The following is an 18,917-nucleotide window of genomic DNA, read 5'->3' as shown; positions in this document are numbered from 1 at the left end:
AAAAAAAAAACTTTTTGAGCCTTTGTCAAGACGTCTGGGAACATAAGCATTCTTTCTTGCTGACCTATAACGGGAACTCAGTAGATATCCAAGAGTGTGTATACTTTAGAGAGATAATGTTAGCAGCTTAACTGTAATGAGATTAAAGGGTGCAGGAATGTCTAGCATGAGGGAATATATATTTGAGAGAGAGCTTGTTTATTAAATAGTGGTATGGTGAACAGTCAATGGCTACTTCTTTTTCAGTTATTAAAACATTTTGTTAACTATGTGTCTAATTATAAAAGAAAACAATATGGCTTGCTTATTGGCTGTGTTATAAATGTCCAGTTCCTGAGAAGCAGAAACTTGAGGCTTCAGAAGCTCTGTATCTGTGAATTTCCATTGTAGTAATTTCTGCCAATGACATTAAGTACTTAAGTGGAAGAAAAAGTCTACAACCCCTGCACAGGTAACTCCACTTGCCTTTTAGGAAAGTATTTTATATTGAAAGATGGAAGAAAAGACAAAGCATGAGGTAATTCGTTACTTCTTTCATTTTCCTTTTAACAAGAGCAAAAAGAACAATGTAGTACTTAAAAACTAAATTTCCGTTTCATGGCATAATTTAAAGTCATCACAATAAAATGAACTCCCTTTCCCCTACAGTTAAGAGGAAAAAATGGGGGCTGGGGAGATAGCTCAGTCTGTAGAGTGCTTGCCTTGCAAGCAGAAGGCCCTGGGTTCGATCCCCAGCACCAAAAAAAAAAAAAAAAAAAAGGAAAAAATGCAAGAGTATTGTTCAGTAACTACTGCTATCTGATTATGTTCGGGTCTATCCTTACTTCTCTTTCAACATAAAATGCCAAAAAATGATAAATCACTAATTAGTAAATGAAAGATCTAAACAAAATGTGTGAGATAGTCTTAACAGTCTGCCTGAACATCAAAGGGTAGGAGTGCAAATCGTTAATTTTCTAACAGTACTTTTCACAGTAAACTAATGAGAAATAGCGTTTCATACAAGCTGAAAAGTACAATTTGTGTATTTTTTTAAAAAAAGAAATCTGTGCATTTTCTTTTATAAAAATATTGTTTCTAGGAGAGATCCAAGATGGCGGACTAGAGGGAGGCTGTGTTCCTTGTTGCTCTGTAACTCCCGTTTCAAGCAGAGGATATCTGTTTCTTGGTAAGGCAGTTTTTGCTGCTTATCGATCCCCTGCTGTTTACCCCATTTGTCTGCTGTGATCACCTGCAGTCTGCCAGCATATCAACACATTTTTTGAGTGCAGATTGCTCACTGTGAGGCACCTATCATCCGACATTTGCCTGCCTCTCCCTGTTCATCGTCTGCCTTACACTTATCCATCACCCAACTCACGAGGTTCACCTCCCAATTGTCTGACAAGTCAGCGAACTGATCGCCAACCTCCAATAGAGCACCAGCTGCTGCTGTTGCTTGGAAGTTCACTGTTACAGTACCTGCAGGTTTGATTACACGTAGCTGCCACCATTTTGAGACAACAGCCAGGTGCCCTACGACCCCTGGCTGGACTGACTGAGCCCCATTTCCAGGATCCCTCAGCCCGACCGATCACTCTGTGCTCTGGGGCCCTCACATTGACTGACTGCTCCCTGCCGCCAGGACCCCCAGACCAACTGACCGTGCCCTAACACCTGGACACCAGACCAACTGACTGCAACTGGCCTCCAGGATTCCACAACCACACCAAACACACCCGACCTCCAGGACCCCTGGTAGACCAACCGCATCCCACCTCCAGGACCTCCTGTTGACCACGGCCACACCTGAGCTGCAGCTCCCCATATGCCAACACATTTCCAAGTCAAAGAGGCCATCTTGGATAATCCTGGAAGCCTTAGCTCAGATCTGAGACGCCTGCTGGAGGCTTGAAGCTCATTGTCAGGTACCTCTCATGAATCCGGCTACTGAACACTGGGAGGTTTCATTACTATATGACTGTTATACAATAGATTTTGTTTTTTCTACTTATTGAAAAAATTCAAGTTTTTATTTCTTTACTTTTCTTGCTCTCTTTTCCTTTTGTTTACCTGTTCCCTCAGAGTCTCTTTCTCCCTTTTTTGCATGCTAATATACAATTTCTTTTGATTACACTCTCACCCTTTCTATTATCTAGAACGTCTGTATATTCTTTTCTTATCCCACTAACAGCCACATTCTACATGCCTCTGCATCCTCTTTGTCCTCCATTTGCAATTGCAGACCTTAGTGCAAATCTGTTTGTTTTACTGAAGATAATATTTGAACTCATTCTGTTTATTATGACAATTTTGTTATTGTCCTCATAGGGGCTATTTGGTCTAGGATTGCACAATGTCTGAATTGGGCACTGCTAATATTGATCTCCCCTTAATATTGATCTACCCTTATCAGGTTTTGGAAACCGATAGGGCCACTATAAGCCTGTAGAGGGAAATCTGCAATACCCCAGATCTGCACTGCTAGAGGGGAAGACATGTGAACAACATGAAGGGAAGAAAATGATCCAAACAAATCTAGATTCTATATTAATAGAATCCAATGACAGTATGTTAGAAGAAATTTCAGAAAAACACCTGGATACTAAATAATATGCTATTGAATGAAACATGGATAACAAAAAACATCAGGGAGGAGATAAAAAAAATTCTTAGAGGTCAATGAGAATGATGATACAACATATCAAAATCTCTGGGACATTATGAAAGCAGTACTGAGGAAAATTCATTGCATGGAGTGCATTCCAGAAAAGAAAGAAAAGTCAACAACTAAATGACCTAACATTACAGCTCACAGCCCCAGAAAAAGAAGAACAGAAAACAGCAAAAGTAGTAGAAGACAGGAAATAATTAAAATCAGAGATGAAATCAATGAAATTGAAAAAAAAGAAACAATTCAAAAAATTGACATAACAAAAAGTTGGTTCTTTGAGAAAGTAAACAAAATAGGGCTGGGGAGATAGCTGAGTGGTAGAGTGCTCACCTTGCAAGCACAAGGCCCTGGCTTCAATCCCCAGCATCGCCAAAAAAAAAAAAAAAAAAAAAAAAAAAGAGAGAAAGTAAACAAAATAGACAAACCCTTATCCACACAAACAAAGAGAAGGAAAGAGAAAACAGAAATTACTAAAATTCATGATGAAAAAGGAAGTATCACGACAGACACCACTGAGATCTCACACAATGAGAAGCTACTCTGAAAATCTGTATTCCAATAAAATACCGAAGACATTGACAAATTTCTAGAGACATATGCTCCGCCCAAACTGAACCAGGAGGACATACACAATTTAAACAGATCAATATCAAGCAATGAAATAGAAGAAGCCATTAAAAATCTACCATCCAAGAAAAGCCCAGGACCAGATGGATTCTCAGCCGAGTTCTACAAGACCTTCAAAGAAGAACTCTTTCCAATACTTCTCAAAGTATTCCAGGAAATAGAAAAGGAGGGTACCCTACCAAACTCATTCTATGAAGCTAATATCACACTCGTACCCAAACCAGGAAAAGACACATCAAGGAAAGAAAATTTTAGACCAATAACCTTGATGAATATAGATGCAAAGATCCTTAACAAAATACTGGCAAACCGTGTCCAAAAACATATTAAGAAAATTGTGCACCACGATCAAGTGGGGTTCATTCCTGGAATGCAAGGATGGTTCAACATTTGTAATCAATAAATGTAAGCCATCATGTCAATAGACTTAAGGATAAGAATCATATGGTTATTTCCATTGACGCAGAAAAAGCATTTGACAAAATACAACACCCCTTCAAGCTCAAAACACTAGAAAAAATAGGGATACAGGAACATACCTGAACATTGTAAAGGCTATTTATGCTAAGCCCATGGCCAACATCATTCTTAAAGGAGAAAAACTGAAACCATTCCCTTTAAAAACGGGAACAAGACAGGGAGGTCCTCTTTCACCACTTCTATTCAACATTGTCCTCGAAATTCTAGTCACAGCAATTAGGCAGACCAAAGAAATTAAAGGGATACGAATAGGAAAAGAGGAACTTAAGCTGTCACGATTTGCGGATGACATGATTCTATATTTAGAGGATCCCAAAACCTCCTCCAGAAAACTTCTAGACCTCATCAATGGATTCAGCAAAATAGCAGGCTATAAAACCAACACACATAAATCTAAAGCATTTTTATACACAAGCGACGAAACAGCTGAAAGGGAAATGAGGAAAACAAGTCCATTTGCAATAGCCTCAAAAAAAATAAAATACCTGGGCATCAATCTACCCAAAGAGGTAAAAGATCTCTACAATGAAAACTACAAAACATTGAAGAAAGAAATTGAGGAAGACCTTAGAAGATGGAAAGATCTCCCATGTTCTTGGATAGGCAGAATTAATATTGTCAAAATGGCCATACTACCAAAAGTGCTATACAGATTCAATGCAATTCCAATTAAAATCCTAATGACGTACCTTACAGAAATAGAGCAAGCAATCATGAAATTCATCTGGAAGAATAAGAAACCCAGAATAGCTAAAGCAATCCTTAGCAGGAAGAATGAAACAGGGGGTATCGCAATACCAGAACTTCAACTATACTACAAAGCAATAGTAACAAAAATGGCATGGTATTGGCACCAAAATAGGTAGATCAATGGTACAGAATAGAGGTCACAGACACAAACCCAAATAAATACAATTTTCTCATACTAGACAAAGGTGCCAAAAATATGCAATGGAGAAAAGACAGCCTGTTCAACAAATGGTGCTGGGAAAACTGGAAATTCATATGCAGCAGAATGAAACTAAACCCCTATCTCTCACCCTGCACAAAAATCAACTCACAATGGACCAAGGACCTTCAAATCAGACCAGAGACCCTGCATCTTATAGAAGAAAAAGTAGGTCCAATCTTCAACTTGTTGGTTTAGGATCAGACTTCCTTAACAGGACTCCCATAGCACAAGAAATAAAAGCAAGAATCAATAACTGGGATAGATTCAAACTAAATAGCTTTCTCTCAGCAAAGGAAACTATCAGCAATGCGAAGAGAGAGCCTACAGTGTGGGAGAATATCTTTGCCACTCATACTTCAGATAGAGCACTAATTTCCAGAATATAGAAAGAACTCAAAAAACTCTACACCAAGAATACAAATAACCCAATCAACAAATGGGCTAAGGAAATGAACAGACACTTCACAGAAGAAGATCTACAAGCAGTCAACAAACATATGAAAAAATGTTCACCATCTTTAGTAATAAGAGAAATGCAAATCAAAACTACACTAAGATTCCATCTCACCCCAATTAGAAGGGCGATTATCAAGAATACAAGCATAGTAGGTGTTGGAGAGGATGTGGGGAAAAAGGTACACTCATACATTGCTGGTGGGGCTGCAAATTAGTGCAGCCACTCTGGAAAGCAGTGTGGAGATTCCTTAGAAAACTTGGAATGGACCTACCATTTGACCCAACTATCCCACTCCTCGGCCTATACCCAAAGGACTTAAAATCAGCATACTACAGAGATACAGCCACATCAATGTTCATAGCTGCTCAATTCACAATAGCCAGACTGTGGAACCAACCTAGATGTCCTTCAATTGATGAATAGATAAAGAAACTGTGGTATGTATATATAATGGAATATTACTCAGCTATAAAGAATAATAAAATTATGGCATTTGCAGGCAAATGGATGAAATTTGAGAATATCATGTTAAGTGAGATAAGCCAATCTCAAAAATCCAAAGGGTGAATGATCTCACTGATAAGTAGATGAGGACACATAATGGGGGGTGGGAGGGGGGCAAGAATGGAGGAAGGAGGGACTGTACAGAGGGAAAAGAGGGGTGGGGGGATTGGGGGAGAAGGAAAAAATAACAGAATGAATCAAACATCATTACCCTATGTAAATGTATGATTACGCAAATGGTATGCTGTTACTCCATGTACAAACAGAAACAACATGTATCTCATGTTTACAATAAAAATAAATTTAAAAAAAATATTTTTCCTATTAAAAATAGCTTTCTCTCTTTCTCAGAAAAATGCTACTAACCATGACTTCAATCCATGTTTTAACTATTGTTCCTTCATATATACATTATACTGCTTTCATCAAATAATAACAAATCCTGAACTATTAAAAAGAAAAAACTATTTGGCTATTTGTGTGTTAAAAATATTCTTCCATAGTAACCTCCATAACATACATTTCAACACAATTGTTTTAACATCTATCAGTCTCTACATAGTGGTAGATAGCTTTTTTTAAAAGTATACTCCACCCCCACTCTCATTTTAAACAATTGTGTCAATAATAAATACTCAGTTTTCATCAGTCAATGTAGTTGGAGTCTTGCTGAAACCCTGTTCTTAGCTGCCCAAAAGGAACTTTGAGGCTGATGCAGTATAGAAATACACCAGTTGTTTGAGCAAATAAGGTGAGCACAAGGAATCCTGTCAAAAGGTAAGATCATGAGATGCCATGGGTAAAGAATTCCAGATAGCCTAGGATATTTGAATATTAACTGAAACTATATAAAACATTGGATCTCCTTAATCTACAAACGCCAAAATTATTTTGTCCTGAAATCCTAAGCTGCTAGATATTTATAGTTTAGAAAAAGAATTAACTATTTAACTGAGAATTTTAGTAATAGTAAGTAGCAACAAAATCAGAGAATGAATCACTCATTTCTATTGTTAGTGTATACTGATTTCTACCCAAATACACCCTATATTCATTTTTTTAAGACTCAAAAAAAAAAAGGAAGACTTAGGTTATAAAACATTAAGGAATTCTAAGTCATTTATGTGCTCCTGGTTTAATACACAGCACTCTAACAGAGATACTCACATGGCAGCTCTATGAGGAATACATTGTCATTAAAAAAAAAAAAGGTAGATGGAATATAAAAAGCTATGCATTTGTTTCCATTTAGTCTAACATCTGTAAAATTCCGTCATGCTAGTATAAACATTTACGTTTGCATAACCTGACTGATTATCTAATGTATTCTTCACCAACAATAGAAACGGAGAATCTCTAGAACATGGATCTAAACATTCCACAATATGTTAATCAGCCCATGATTTATCTTTAATTCATCTTAACCTACATTCATCTTAAATTCTTCAGTAATCAAATGGAAATTGGCTTAAAAAGCCTAAATAGCAAATTTTTATGTTTTTACTTTTCCTTTAGTTATAAATAAATAATCTGGTTATGGGGATAATTGAGAATAAAAATAGAAACATAGCTTATATTTTCTGAATATACACTCATAGTCTAATTCCATGTGTGCCTTCATGATACTAAACAGTTCAAAGCGTATATATATAGCAATGAGACTGTTTTACTCACACATTTATTCTATATTGCTTCCTATCCCTCACATCTTTCTGTCTCCCACAATATTCAGCCCCATGTCTTGTACACAGTAGGTACTTACAAATATTTGCATATTCTTTCAAAATGAACTTACCCTTCGAAATGACACAACATAAAATGTGTCTCCCCTTCTGTGGATGGCTTCAAAGAAGTCTTGATAACTTCTGGGTGAAGCATAATACACTTGCAGCTCATTCCCTGAGTTCCTACTAAAGTAAGTAAAAAGAAGAATGTTGTTAATAAATGAAAAATTTCAAATCCTTCAAAATACTTACTATGTATGAATTATGAGTCTTTTCAACAAAAATATTGCTAGCATTGTAGTAATATAATCATTTTTATTTTTTACTTCTTAAAAATTATTTTTAACTGATAACAACAAAAATTGCACATATTTGTGGGACACCATGTGATGTTTTGATACATGTGTACATTGTGTAATGTTCAAACTAGAGTAAGCATACTGATTAACTCAAATCATTTCATTATGGTGAAGGCATTCAAAATACTCTATTCTAACCTTTTTGAAATATACAGTACACAATTATTAGCTATAGTCATTCTTCTACACACTAGAACAACTAAATGTAAACTTTAGTACCCACTGATCAACCCATCTATCCCTCCCTCCTATTCTCCCCAGAATCTGGTAACTATCATTCTACTTCCAACTTCTAAGGCATCAATGTTTTTTTTTAGATTCCACATATGAACAAGATCAATGCAGTATTTGTTCTTTCTGTGCCTGGCTTATGTTCCCCAGTTCCAGTCATGTTGTCACAAATAACAGGATTTCCTTTTTATGACTGAATAATATCCCATTATGTATATAGACCACATTTTCTTCATCTATTTGTGATATACATTTAGCTTGTTTCCCTTTCTTCACTATCGTGAAAAGAGCTGCAATAAACACGTAAGTGAAGATGTTTGGCAGTAACTTATAAAACGACATTTTAAAAAGCCCCAAATTAGGATATTTATAAGGTCCAGTTCACTAAAACTAAAATTCTCATTTCTGAATCAAGGTTCTAAAATATAACATATGGTCAAATATACTGCAAAATATGTAAAAATTTTTTAAATCACCAAAAATAAACATTTCTGCATAAGTTTAAATGATTTAAAAATTTTTATAATACAAAGTAAGTTTGAAGAAATGTTATTTTTCACCATTCTGTCAAATATGTGAAGGTGATCTTGCCTATAAGGCTGCATCAAAGATGAAAAGAATCTAGGTTTAGAAATAAATACACCTGGTTTTGAATTCTGGTTCACTCCTCAAGTGGATATTCTTGAGAATATCAATCTCTCTGAGTAACCCCAGTTTCCTCATGAATAAAATGAATATAACCACAGAAGCCTTGCAGGATCTTTATTGGGGTCAAAGATGTCATTTATGTAAATTACCAAGCATGAATCCTATTTCATAGGAGTCATTCAACAAGTGCTAGCTACTGATATGAAAAGCACCATGTAGGTACCTTGATAAAATTAATGACTAAAATTTAATAATACTATATCATACATGAAAAGATACTCAAATGATACTAATATAGTTCTTAATAATATTTTCAGTCTTCAATGTTGAAGAATGAAAGGATGCTATAATGCTTCATTCTTCTCCAAAGAGAAAACTTCTACGCATCAATCAAACATTATTAACTTGAGAGAACAATATTGACCAAAATGGAAACTATAAATGAGCTATAAGATCTTTCTTTGAAATAACTGCATTTACTGATTAGACCATGCTTGATTATAGTATTTTGGATATACAGCCAATTCTTGTTATTTCTGGTAGAAATGTTCTAAAAAAGTTACCACTAACACTAAATTAGTGAATCCTCGGACAAATATAGGACTGGGTTCCTGCAAATCACTGAAAATGACTATATTTTTTGTCATTCAATATATAACCTCATTTTGTGCATATTTTTCTTTAAGGACATTTTCTTTAATACATATTATTTATTCACTAACATTGAACATTGATAGCTCATGTCTGAATAAAACTGTCTAATAACTTGCAGCCTTCTTAGACTTAGGAACACTAAACAGCACCTCAGCAATATGCTCCGGGTCCTTTTAAACAGGAAAATTACCAATATGAGGTATAAAAATATCAAAAACATCACACTAAATGAACTATGAAAAGGACCTTGTTCATAAAAGAAGGTAAAAGGTTGCCTGGTTCAACCTAACATTGGAATATCTACAGGTTTCAAAATGACCACAAATGTCACAAAAGTCAAAATGCTGTGAGTATTATTTGGGGGTTACAAATATCTTTCATTTTATTTTTATTTATTTATTTTTTGGTACCAGAGATTGAACCCAGGGGTGCTTAATCAGTGTGCCACATTTTTATATTTTATTTAGACACAGGGTCTTGCTGAGTGGCTTAGGGCCCTGCTAAGTTGCTAAGGCTGGCTTTGAACTCAAGATTCTCTTGTCTCAGCCTCCTGAGTTGTTGGGATTACAGGCATATGCCACCATGCCCAGCTACAAATAAATTTTAGCAATTAAGCAGATAAGCAAATATAGAATCCATAAGTAAGATGATACATAAATGAGGATGGACTGTAACTCATTAAAAACATTTTTAACCAATGAAAAAATACTATGCCATCATAATCATGCTCCAGAAAATAAATGTATAGGAAGATTCATCAAACTATATTATGTGCTTGTACAAAATGGCATAATTAATCCTACTATTATGTATTTAAGTATAAAGCACCAAAAAATTTTTTTAAAAATAAATATATATGGTAAATGAATTAATTCTGATTAACAGATTAGTTACTATATAAATACATTTGAATTACCCATTTCAACAGGATAATATAATCTCAGGATTTTAAACATTAATGGTTACTAATATGCTGCTCACTACCATTTAATAGGAGTTTTCAATATGATAATGAATAAAACAGTTTTCAACTTGCATTTTTACTACATATATATATATATATATTTTTTTTTTTTTTCCCTCTCAGTGGTTGAAACATTGGCACACAGAAAGTCCTCAGTGAATATTCACATTAAATAATGAAATATAAATCTGTGGCAGAGCTACATATAGAACATGAGATTGCATTTTAACTTCAGTAATACTATTGTCAAAATCATTACATCATCATTTAACATTTGCGACAGCATTTAATATGTGCCAAGTATCATTGAAAGTACTCTAAATATATCATCTAATTTAACCATGTTATTAACTGTGTGCAGCCAGAATTTTGTAGATGACCAAATTTACATTTAGCCTACTTGAACCACAGAGCAAGTAAATGCTAGAATTATAATTTGAACCCTTCCCAACTCTAGAGCTAGCCTCTTAATCATGACACTATATTACTTCTCATGTTATCTTGCCTTTTAGTTAGACATGTCTTGGTGAAGCAACTTCTAGGTATAGCACTTTCTTTAAAATGTTTCAATATCTTAAGTACTATTGTGTAATGAAAAATGAATTTTATGTCAAATGCTAAGGGTCTGAATTCTGGTTCTGTCATTTGGTTTTATGACTCTGAAAATTACAAAAAAAGTAATGACTTGCCCAGTTTTTCCACATATAAAATATACTTCAAATTATTATATAGATTTAAAGATAAAATAAATGTAAAGCATCCAGCAAGACATATGCACGAAATAGTCAAAAACAATATTGCCCTCTCTTAAATTTATGAAATATATGCAAATCAAGGACAGGAGAGCTATGTGTTTTTAAGATTTTCAGTAAAATTACAAATGAAGAGTATTTTGACTAAATTTGTACTTAAGTAATTGGGGAGAGGTATATTTAGAAATTATTTGAGTTTACTCAGAAGTAGTATGTTTTTTAGAAGTCGTATATTTTATATGAACTAATATGAAAGTCACAGATGAAGACAAACTAAGGTAAAAAGGAAATGTGAATTTCAACTTCACTAAAATATAAGCTATTTTAAATTCTCTGGTAAAGACCTTCCTGACACTTTCTTACCTTATACTAGTGGTTTCTGTGTATTGCACAGCCATCAACTGAGAATTTGAGCCCTGTTCCAGAGTACCCTGGAAGATAAAAGAAAAGGTTTAATGCCACATAGTGAAATTATATGATGTTATTCCTATACTGACTTATTCTACATTTACATATATTAAAGAATTCATATTAAGCTCATGTAATTAAATACCAGTATAGAAATTAGAATCCTTTAGCTCCCAGTATCACAGAGATGTGACTTTTAGAAATTAAGACACTTAAAGCACTTACCCTCACAGAGTTTAAACCAAGCACTACAAGTTTTATGAACAAGCTATACAACTATTATTGAACATATCACAACAGTTTGTCTAAAATAAGTGTTAATCAATGACAAGTTCCTAAGCAATGTGAAAAGATTCAAAATGAACCTAGATCCCCATTGTTTACTTAAACACAAATATCTGCATGCCAATATACTTACAGACTATTTGTAATTAAAGAGATCTCACTGATGACTCACCTGGCAAGGTAATAGTTTGCTCTGGAACCATCAGTACCCCACATATGCTACACTAGAAACCTCTCTTGAACATGGGATCTGTGACCTTGTTACATTTCCTGGTAACTCTTCAGAAGAGTTTGGTAGAGTTATCAGAATTCAAAGACATGTTACTATTATTATATTATAAAGTGACCCTACTGTTACCACCAATTGTGGTTTAAATAATTGTTTAATTATATATCCCTTGGCATTTGTTTATTATAGCATTTTCTATTTATCCTATTTGTTCTTTATTTGTTTCTCTTTTCCTATTTTCTTTTCATTAAACTAGTTCAATTCCATTTATATTTCTTGTGTTGGCTTTTTAGCTGTATAGTTGTGTCCTATTGTCCATGGTTTTGCTATGGTTCCAGTTAATTATGGTCAACTGTGGTCAAAAATATTAAAGGGAAAATTCCAGAAATAATCCACATATTTTAAATTGTGTGCTGTTCTGAATGGTGTTATAAAATCTCAAGCCTTCCTACTCCATTCTACCCAGGACATATAATCACCCCTTTATCTTTATCCAGCATATTCATGCTGTATTCATTATTTACTTGTTAGTCACTTAGTACTCATCTCAGTTATCACATCAACGTGTCATGGTATTGCATGTCTTGTGTTCAGGTAACTCTTATTTTACTTAATAATGGCCCCCAAGCACAAGAGTACTGATGCTGGCAATTTTGTTATGGGATATTGTTACAATTGTTCTATTTTATTGTTAATTATTATTGTCTCTTGAGCCTAATTTATAAATTAACCTTTATTAGAGCTAAGTATGTATAGGGAAAAAATGGTATATACATAGGGTTTAATACTATCTACTTTGAGTTAATTACAATGTACCTTGAAATAGTATTTGAACAACATAAAAATTTAGCAGTAGAATTCTTTTTGAAAGATCCTTTTATTAGTGCATTATAGTTATACATACTAGTGGGATTAATTTTGACATATTCATAAATGCTTATAACATAGTTTGCTTAGTAGTATAATTCTACTTATCCATTCCTCCCTTTGTTTTCTTTTATGAAAGATATTAACCTCACAATCATTTTTATTTTTGCTTTAAAAAGATAGTACTCTTTGAAAAAACTTTAGGGAGAGATCCAAGATGGAAGAACAGAGGAGGTCATGTTCCTGGCTACTCTGTCGCATGAAACCTAGAAAGTAAACAGGCAGCTTCTCCACAAGGTGGGTGAAAAAAAAAGGGGATGGGGGTACTTTATTGGAAACTGAAACTGGAACATTCAAAGCAGAGTGGGGACACAGAAGGTTGAATATAATAAAATAAGAAAAATATCCCCAGTGGCACAGCCACTGCCACAGCCTGGCTAAAAGGAAGCTCCAGCCAGAGGGGTCCTTCTATGAGCATAGTAGAGGGATAAAGGAATTAAAGGAACCCACATTTCTGGTAGGCCAAGCTATGTCTGGGTATGAAGCGTTCCGAGACCAAGGACATTCCCCAAAAAACCCGAAGGATACACTGCATGGTATCTGAGTGTGGGGAAATAAGCCGCTATCTCTCCAGGCAGTGTGAGAACAAAGGAAGGAATCATTTTGCAGCTGTGGCAGAGGGGCCAGCAACTGAGGAAGCTGATTCTTGGCAAATCTGAATCTGGCCTGAAATACAGGCCTAGTAAATACATGCTATACAACATAGAGTGTACTTAAGTGACCAGAAGAAAATCAAATGTGGAGAGAGGTTTACACAAGAGACAAGTGGTCAAAGAAACTCACCCAGCTGTACCCCTTCTCCTCTAATCTGATTGCTTGAAGGACCCACTGGGAGAGACACACCTGGCGGGGAACTGGGAAGGGTGGGGAGTGGGGTGGGAGAACTTGTTTGGAGACTGAACCAAAGACCAGAAAACATGGGGTCTGCAGTTGAAATAGGGGACTAAGAATTGGCTCCCCAGCCACGTGAGGTGGGACCCAGGGAAGCACTGGGGTAAAGTCCTCCAGCATGGACCAGCAGGTACTGGGCCCTGGAGGTCCACTGATTTAAAATCTTCAGATGAACTGGCATTCAGTGAAAAGGCTGAAGCTCGCCTAAGCCAAAACCCTGTCACGAGGAATTCCACCTATGGGATCACTTCTCTCAATCCAGCAATCCAGAGGGTGGAGCATCAGGCTCCAAATGACCCCACCTGAAACTGCTGAGAAGAGAAGCCGAGAATATTTTGAACTCCATCAGAAAGAATTCTTTAACTTTTCATCAAAATTTTTTAAAAATTCTTTTTCACTATTTAATCATGACCATAATGGTACATGGACATTTATATAGTGTCCTATTTTTTTCTTTCTTCTCATCTCTAGTATTTTTGAAGCCAATTATTTTACATGGATTAGTTTTTTGTGAACTAGGATGTTTGATTAGTATATTTTCATTTTTTCTTTAATTTTTATTTTTAATTTTTAAAAAACTTTTGCTTTATGTGTATTTTTTTCTCCTACCTGTTTCCCTTGATCCTCTCTTTTCTTCTGCTAACAACCAATCTCTATTTTTCTCTCTTGCACTCTTCCTTTAATCTTCTACTTCTGTATTCTCACCTCTACATCACTTCTGTTCTCTCCCTGTCTACCATTTCAAAATGTAAACCCTTTTGCAAACTTGCTGTTCTTATTATAGGCATAACTGATCATATCATTCTGTTTATTGTGATGATTAACACTGTAGACATCATAGTAAAAACTCTTTGGTTTAATGCTGTAAATTGTTTGCATTGGTTATTGTTATTATTTGTCTCCCTCTAAACAGTGAGGTATTAGAAAACTTCAGGGACACCATAAGTCCACAGGGTAGAAACTCTGCTGCCTCAGATCTATACTATTTGATACCACATTGGAAGAAATGTCAGAGAAGGAATTTAGAATGTACATAGTTAAACTGATCTGCAAAGTAAAGGATGATGTAATAAAGCAAATACAAATAGCAAAAGATCACTTCAATAAAGACACAGAGAATATAAGAAAAAAAAAACACAAGTCCTTGAAATGAAGGAAACAAAATTCAAATTAAAAATTCAATAGCAAGCATCACCAACAGACTAGACCACTTGAAAGACAAAGAAGGCAAAGAAGACAAAATATACAATCTTGAAAACAGAGTTGACCACAGAGAGAAGATGTTAAAAAACCATGAACGGAACTTCCAAGAATTATGGAACAACATGAAAAGACCAAATTTAAGACTTATCGGGATAGATAAAGGTGCAGTTATACAAACCAAAGGAATGCATAATCTTTTCAATGAAATAATATCAAAAAATTTCCCATAGCTAAAGAATGAAATGGAAAATCAAACACAAGAGGCTTACAGCATCCCAAATGTGCAAAATTACAACAGACCCATATCGAGGCACAGTATAATGAAAATGCCTAGCATACGGAATAAGAATAAAATTTTAAAGGTTGTGAGAGAAAAATATCAGATTACATATAGGGGGAAACCAATTCAAATCTCAGCTAATTTCTCAACCCAGACCCTCAAGGCTAGGAGATCCTGGAATAACATATATCAAGCTCTGAAAGAAAACAAATGCCAACCAAGAATTCTATATCCAGAAAACTTAAGCTTCAGATTTGAAGGTGAAATAAAAACCTTCCATAATAAACAAAAAATTAAAAGAATTCACAACCCGAAAGCCTGCACTTCAGAATATCCTCAACAAAATATTCCATGAAGATGAAATGAAAAAAAAAAAAAAAAAAGTGAAAACCAGCAAAGGTAGGAACTACATTAATGGAACAATCAAAGGAGAAACTAATTCAAATAAAAAAAAATAGAAATAAACTAAAATGAACGGGAACACAAATCACATCTCAATAATAACCTTGAACATTAGTGGCCTAAACCCATCAATCAAAAGATATAGACTGACAAATTGGATTTAAAAACAAGACCCAACAATATGCTGTCTCCAAGAGACTCACCTCATAGGCACAGACATCCACAGACTGAAGGTGAAAGGATGGGAAAAAACACATCATTCACATGAACCTAGTAAAAAAGCAGGGGTTTCTAGCCTCTAAAATAGACCAAGTTATGTAAGCTATATAATTGTAATTATACAAGTGTAATATTACTTTAATACATTTTTAGCATCTGTAGGATTGTTTTGATAGCTCCCTTTCCACTAATATTTTATCTTGCTTTCTTCTTGATTATACTTGTTAGATTTTTATCAACTTTTAGCTGTGTTATTTCATTTCCATTTCACTTATTTCTGTTCCTACTCTTTATTTTTTCCTTCCTACCACCTAACTTGAAAATAATTTGATTGTTAATCTAGTTTCTTCCTGATACAAATACTTTAAGTTATAAGTGTGCATCTGAGTACTATTTCATCCCAGAGAATCTGGTATTTTAAGCTTTTATTATCACTTAGTTCAAAGCACTTTTTATTTACTTTTCTTGTGCTTTCTTCTTTGTGAGATATTTATAAGTGTGCCATTTAATTTTGAAATAGTTGAGATGTATGGGTGTGGTTCTATATATCTTAAGGTGATTGATTTCAAATGTAATAAATCTTGCAAGAAACACAATGTGCATGATTTTAAATATTTAAAATTTCTCAAAGCTTATTGTTTTTTAAAATTTTTGTTTATTGCACCAGGAACTATGCCAAGTGTGTTATAAACAAAGCTTATTTTATGGCAAAATATAGTCTATCTTTATTAACTTCCTCCTTGTCATTTTTGTGTATAGTTCTCTGTAAATAACTGATAGGTCAAGGTAACTGATAATGTTTGTTTTTAAGCCCTCTATATCATTAGTCCTTCCATCGAAGTGAGGGGGCTCAAAATCTCCAAATATGATTGTAGATATGTCTTTCTAGTTTTATTAATTTTCACTTCATGTATTTGAAGTTTTGATATTAGGTACATACACATATAGGATTGTTATACTTTCTTGAAGAAGTTACCCTGTTATAGTTATGAAATGTTCCCCTTTCTCTGAAAATACTTTTTCTTAAAATTTATTTTATATTAATAGCTCTGCTCCCTCCATTTGACCCAGCTATCCCACTCCTTGGCCTATACCCAAAGGACTTAAAATCAGCATACTACAGAGATACAGCCACATCAATGTTCATAGCTGCTCAATTCACAATAGCCAGACTGCGGAACCAACCCAGATGCCCTTCAATTGATGAGTGGATAAAGAAACTGTGGTATATATACACAATGGAATATTACTCAGCCATAAAGAATGATAAAATTATGGCATTTGCAGGCAAATGGATGAAATTGGAGAATATCATGCTAAGTGAGATAAGCCAATCTCAAAAAGCCAAAGGACGAATGATATCGCTAATAAGTGGAGGATGACACATAATGGGGGGGAGGGAAGGGTTAGCGTTAGGGTTAGAGTTAGGGTTAGGGAGGGGGGCAAGTATGGAGGAAGGAAGTACTGTATAGAGGGTAAAGAGGGGTGGTAGGGGTGGGGGGAAGGGAAAAAATAACAGAATGAATTAAACAACATTACTCTATGTAAATTTATGATTACACAAATGGTATGCCTTTACGCCATGTACAGAGAAACAACATGTATCCCATTTGTTTACAATAAAAAAAAAAAAAAAAAAAAAATAGCTCTGCTTCAGACTTCTCATGCTTATTTTCCCCTACTTTTGCTTTTAACCTATTGGTGTATTGATATTTAAAGTGTGACATGTATAGAACATAAAGTTATTGTTTGCTTTATATACATGTTGAACATTTATACCTTTTAATTACAATATCTAGATCATTTATGTTTACATTAATTATTGATATTTTGGGGGAAAAAAAAAAGAACACCTTAAATGAAGGTCAGTGGAAAATTGGGTAAATGATAGGTTTCATGATCTAATATTTAGGAAAATGGGTTGAATACTCCTACTGTCAGGCAAGGAGATTATTGAAATGCTTTTGTTACAACTCTTCATTCTCTCATTTATCATATGGGACACAGCAACAGATTTATTTTATTGTTTGTTAACATTTTATTTTGTAAATTAAAAATAATATATACATATGTATATGTGTGTGTGTGTGTGTGTGTGTGTGTGACCACAGGCGATCTCTTAGGTATCCCATTATGGTTTTAATGTGAAATTCTCTAACAACAAATAATGCTGGGTATCTTTTTTTTTCCCTCCCCTCTGAGGGGCCAGGGATTCCAACCAGGGTCCTTGCACATGCTAGGGTAGTGCTCTCCATCAAGAGCTATTTCTTCAGCTCCATGGGTATCTTTTCATATGCTTATTTGCCATTTGATTATCCTCTTCAGTAAAATACCTGTTTATGTGTTTTGTTATTTTTCAATTGCGTTATTTGCTGTTTTTGAGTTTTCGAGTCCTTGTATATTTTGTAAACAAGTACAAGTATTGCAAAAAACAAAAAATTTTTTAAAAACTTTGGGAATGTCTGGTACTTCAGGTCTTCTGGATACTAGTTTTCTCAGATTTTTGTCTGTCTGAAAATATCTTTATTTTTCCTTCATTTTGAAAGATATTTTCATTAATTTGTCCCTAAACCTTTTCTAACAATTCATATTCTAGGAAGAGGGTAAGATTATGAGAGAGGCCATGGCAAATCAAAGACATAATATTTAGAAGCAAAAGAAATTTCAAAGAAATGTCAATTTGCCAGATTTACAGAATATTTTATAAGACTTTTGAATCCTTTTAGTATTTGAAAGAGGTGACCTGGAGGAAAAAGAAAGTTGAAACAAAAGAAGACGACAAAGCAGAGCAATTTCAGGCTCTCTACGCTATGGAAGAGAATCAAAGGAATTTTTACATGCTTTAGAATCAACAATAGCATAAGCAGAATTATCCTTCTCTTCCTCTAATGGAGAACTTCTTTTGCTTGGATAAATATAGATTCATCCTTGCCATTCCTTTTTTGGTAATACCTAAGATTCCTACAATTCTGACCATTATCTAAGTGCCCTACAGTAAGATATGCAGCCAAAATAGCAGAGAAAGAGATTAGACTTTAAGTTATAAATCTTCTCTAAATGAACAAAGA

The 18,917-nt window shown here is 34.5% G+C and overlaps 1 protein-coding gene across 3 annotated transcripts in view; it reads right to left on the bottom strand.

Moving 5' to 3' along the window:
• The window catches only part of ATF6 (activating transcription factor 6), a 285,089-nt gene that overhangs the window by 147,764 nt on the left and 118,408 nt on the right, over nt 1–18,917 (bottom strand). For all 3 annotated transcript variants that reach the window (XM_079136634.1, XM_079136633.1, XM_079136635.1), the window contains exons 13-14: nt 11,369–11,436; nt 7,469–7,583 (exon numbers count right to left, since the gene is read on the bottom strand). In XM_079136634.1, the coding sequence (XP_078992760.1) occupies nt 7,469–7,583; nt 11,369–11,436 (183 nt within the window). The remainder of the gene's footprint in view (nt 1–7,468; nt 7,584–11,368; nt 11,437–18,917) is intronic.

This window comes from Sciurus vulgaris (genome assembly GCF_902686455.1).
Source record: "Sciurus vulgaris genome assembly, chromosome: 1".
Taxonomy (NCBI): Eukaryota; Metazoa; Chordata; class Mammalia; order Rodentia; family Sciuridae; genus Sciurus; species Sciurus vulgaris.
Note: the sequence above shows the minus strand (reverse complement) of the source record. Positions and strands in the feature narration are given on the sequence as shown.